The sequence below is a fragment of the Cryptomeria japonica genome, chromosome 11 (assembly GCF_030272615.1).
Source record: "Cryptomeria japonica chromosome 11, Sugi_1.0, whole genome shotgun sequence".
NCBI classification, from domain to species: domain Eukaryota; kingdom Viridiplantae; phylum Streptophyta; class Pinopsida; order Cupressales; family Cupressaceae; genus Cryptomeria; species Cryptomeria japonica.
The window spans coordinates 192,848,984-192,853,581 of record NC_081415.1 but is presented as its reverse complement, the minus strand read 5'-3'; the positions used below and the strand labels follow the sequence as shown (position 1 = coordinate 192,853,581).

Here is a 4,598-nt window from a genome sequence, read left to right as displayed (position 1 = left end):
TTCATTTTTCCAGTGCTCAACTCATCATCTTTATGCACCTTTTCCCAACAAAGAGCCAATTTCTTCTTTTCGTTGGTAAAGTGACTTGAGACTTCCTTGATTATCATTAATGCTAGGTATCATAGTACATTCTACCCGATCAATGACCTTTAATCTCTATTCAATCTACACTTCAAATCTCATAGTAAACACCACTGCCTCTTCAATCACCTTATTCATATTATATGTCTCTCTTAACTCTGGTTGCTTTATTGTTGCCTTAGATGACCTTTTGAGAAAATCAATCAATAATTGAGTCCTAAGCAACCACTTATCTTGAATTGGTTTCAATTGATCAACATGTCGCTTATGTCTTACCTTATTAGGCATTAGATCACAATAGGCTTTGTAAGTATCAACATTTTTCAAATTTATCCTTCTTACCCTATGATGCCGATGATATCTATTATGATTGCATTTGAAAGAGATGCTTTTATTTTATTCTCCTCTTCAATATTCTCTTTCAATTCTTTTATTTCAAAAATCAACACTTCCTTGTCAATAGCAAATGCACTATTAGAAGTAGATGGCCCTTGAATGGTAGGAACACTTCCTACCTTCAAAATATCAATTTGCCTCTTCAAGGCTTGATTCTTAACAATCAATTCCATAAACTTCTTCAAAATACATCCTTGCACTCTCCCACCTCCAATTTAATTAATATTTTATATCTCTCTTATCTTGTTACATGGTATTTGATGTTTACTAACATTTGTTGGGGCTGCAACATGTGAAGAAAGTATCCAATTTGATCATGCTATAATATATACACTTGTGGCGTTCCTCTCAATCATATAGATGTCCTACAAAACATTGCTTCTAAGTTTTTTGTGATTATTATCCTCTTAAATTCCTTTTATTTAAAACTTATAGTGACTACAAATACTCTATTGTTACAATTCAGTTGACCCTAAGTACTTATCATGTGTTTCCATTCGTTTTCCACAGTACAACCCATCTAGCAAAAGTGAGTGGTAACCTATTTAGCTCTTCTAAGGCAACCTCATAGCCCTCTTCTTGTCTATATCAATTAATAAATCTCATTTTTTACAGCACATACGTGCAACTACAATGGATGATAAAATATGTACTTATACATAGAAAAATTGTATTCTCCTCTCAAACTACCCATCACTATACTCATTTTTCAAGCACCAATTATACATACCAACTTTAATATAACACAAATTATAATTAAATGCATGAAATTTCTACAATCCACTATAAATTATCTGGATGATTTCTGAATTTGACAGTGTGATCAATTTTTTCATCAAATTATAATTTCACTTTTACATATATACATTCTAAAAATTTTCTTTTACCTAAAAACAAATTAATAAAAAAAAATATAAACATGCAAGTTACGAACATTATCAGTCCTTCCACAAAGAAAAAGGATATAAAGAAACATTAGAACTCTGCCATATCAAAAGGATGCCAAATGTATAAATTTTGAGTACATAATCTCATATAAGTGATTTAGTTCCCAATAACACACCTGTCATAAACACAGATCAATACAATTAATCCAAACAAAATGACAGAGATAAAATAAATGAATTAATTATACACCCTTCTCTCACCTTTTTAACTAGGAAGGCATCTTTCTATTTCTTTTAAGTGTTCCTATCTTGCTTTTTCCTGCTTCCACCTCCTCTTACTATTTCAAGTGTTCCTCTCTTACTTTTTCCCAGTTTCCACCACCTCTTCCAGCTTTTCATTCAAGATATGCAGGTTTCCTGAAAGTATCTCAATGTCATGGCTCCTCCACGGTATATAAAAACAAGGATTTAATAAATATTTCACATCAGTATATATATAGGCAACACACATTGCATTCAAGATATCTGATTTCATTAAATCAACAGCAAGGTCTAAACTCTAGATGTCTGAACACACAGATGAAAAAGAACTTATCAATAAAGAAAAGAAAAACCTGATGACTTCTTTGCCACTGCAAGTCTGACGTGAAGCACGTTATAGTACAAGCCTATGTTTACAGATTTCTTCACATAGCACCACCATTAATTCAAATTATAAAGCCAGTTTGGATCTCTCACAACAGTTTGTCTTGCAACAATCTGAGTTAAACTTTGTTTCAGTGTGGGAATCAACCCATACTCGAAGGTTCTTAACAAATCTAATAATTCTCAGGGCAATCTTCAACATTCAGATGCAATCGCCAATTTATCACCATGGTGACAGAGGAATTATTCTTTTTCGTCTTTCACATCATTAAGTTCATGTTTTGAATCTAGAGAATACCCTGCTGCCTTCATCTCCCAAGACAATTTTTCCAACTTTGCATATATCTCCTGTGTTTTTTGGTGTGATTGGTCTCCTACACCAAAGGCATGAACCATTTGATGACTTTCGATCCAGCTACATCCAGGTGTTTTTTTAATCCCTCTGTCTTTCATCAATCTCCTTACCTTTTGAACCTCACTCCACCTGCCTACTTCTGCATAGATGTTTGACAGAAGCACATAAGACGCGGCATTTTCAGGATCCAGTTCAAAGAGGCGTGTTGCTGCAAACATGCCTAACCCCATATTCTTATGCGATCTACAGGCAGCAAATAAACACATCCACACAATTATCACAGGTTTAAATGGCATTTTGATAATAAAGTTTAGTGTTTCCTCGAGATAACCCGCACGGCCAAGGAGGTCAACCATGCCCACATAATGATCAAATGTAGGCGTAATGCAATAAGAATAACTTATGCTATTAAAGTATTTACAGCCCTCAGCCACTAAACCTGCATGACTGCAAGCAAATAAAACACAAGAGAAGCTCGCATTGTCAGGGCATGTTCCACGGTGTTTCATTAGTTCAAACAGTTTGAGGGCATCCTTGCAATATCCATTTTGTGCATACCCTGCAATCATTGCAGTCCAGGAGACTATATTTCTCCGAGGCATATTATCAAACAGTTCATATGCCTGATGTATAATTCCACATTTTGCATACATGTCTATAAGGGCATTTGCAACTGCGCCATCTGACAAAAATCCGTTTTCAATTATGATTTGATGGATGTTCCTGCCCTGTTCTAAAGCTCCCATTTTGGCAAAGGATGGAAGGATGCTAGCAAAGGTGGTTGAGTCTGGCTTTACACCTGCCAAGCGCATTTGCTTAAACGTTTCCAAGGCATTTTCAACAAACCCATTCTGTGCATATCCTGAGATCATCGCATTCCATGAGACCACATTTCTTTGAGGCATTCCATCGAAAAGCCTTGAAGCCTCATCAAGAACACCACTTTGCGCATATCCTACAATCATCGCATTCCATGAAACCACGTCTCTTTGAAGCATTCTGTCAAATACATTGCGTGCACTGTGAATGTTTCCACATTTTGCATACATGTCTATCAGCGCATTTGCAACTACAATATTCGATACAAATCCACTTTCAATTATGCTTTGATGAGTGTGCATTCCCTGTTCTACAGCTCCCATTTTAGCACAAGCTGGCAGAATGATGATAAAGGTTGTGGAGTTTGGATTTAAACCTGCACATTGCATTTGCTTGAACGTCTCCGAGGCCTTTTCAGCAAACCCATTTTGTGCATATCCTGCAATCATGGAATTCCATGAGACGACATCTGGTTGAGGCATTTCTTTGAAAAGCCTTGAGGCCTCTTCCAGAGCACCATTTTGTGCGTATCCTGCAATCATTGCATTCCAAGAGACCACATTTTTACCAGGCATTCTGTCAAACAGTTCCCGTGCCTTGTGTATGCTTCCACATTTTGCATACATGTCTACCACAGCACTTGCAACAACAACATCTGACAAAAACCCCTTTTCAATTATTGTTTGATGGATGGCAATGCCCTGTTCGAAAGCTCTCATTTTGGCACAGGCTGGGAGTATGCTAGCAAAAGTAAACTGATCGGGTTGCATACCGTTTCGTTGCATTTGATAAAACAATTCCAATGACTCTTGAGGACATCCATGTCTTCTGTAAGCTGCAATCATGGTGTTCCATGATGAGGCGTCTCGTTCTATCGAATCGTCAAACACTTTACGTGCATTTACCAAACTACCACACTTGACATACATGTTGATGAGATTATTCTGAAAAAACGCACATGTGGTAAACAGAAACCTCCTGTGAGTGATGAGGGAGTGGATTTGTTTGCCTTGTGAAAGTGCATTGTTGACGATGCAGGTTTGTAATAGTTGAAGATATATAGAAGAATATGCAGGTGGGTTGTGTGAAGTAAGGAGAATGTGCAGCGCCTCGTTCAACCGACCCTGTTTACATAATGCCGTGAGATTGATGGATGGCGCTGGCATTGGCTTTATCATTGTATGAATGCTAACTCCATTCCCCCATTTTCTTAGTTGATTGCAAACCCAATATTACGTACATATCCTTCAACCTCCATTTCCAAAACCCCATTTTTAAAATGGGGTCTTAGGAGAGGCGTTGCTCATTACTTATTAGTGGAGAGAATTCACTAGGGAAGCATATAAGTAGTCATAATAGATTATGCATTTACAAGTAAATGATGTATGAGATTTCGATCTAATTATTTATGGCTA

The 4,598-nt window shown here is 36.8% G+C and overlaps 1 protein-coding gene across 2 annotated transcripts; it reads right to left on the bottom strand.

Moving 5' to 3' along the window:
- Positions 1–1,332: 1,332 nt before the first annotated feature.
- Positions 1,333–4,480, bottom strand: LOC131071111 (pentatricopeptide repeat-containing protein At2g13600). Of its 2 annotated transcripts, XM_058006820.2 has the most exons (3): positions 1,979–4,480; positions 1,626–1,781; positions 1,334–1,540 (listed from the first exon to the last, which is right to left on the bottom strand). In XM_058006820.2, exon 1 carries the CDS (start codon positions 4,359–4,361, stop codon positions 2,253–2,255), a length of 2,109 nt encoding a protein of 702 aa, XP_057862803.2. In that variant the 5' UTR covers positions 4,362–4,480; the 3' UTR covers positions 1,334–1,540; positions 1,626–1,781; positions 1,979–2,252. The 2 variants fall into 2 exon arrangements, with proteins under 2 accessions (XP_057862802.2, XP_057862803.2); XM_058006819.2 differs by having other exon boundaries at positions 1,333–1,781.
- Positions 4,481–4,598: the final 118 nt, after the last annotated feature.

Excerpts from the sequence above, each read along its gene's own strand:
- LOC131071111 (XM_058006819.2), bottom strand. The coding sequence starts at position 4,361 with ATGATAAAGCCAATGCCAGCGCCATCCATCAATCTCACGGCATTATGT.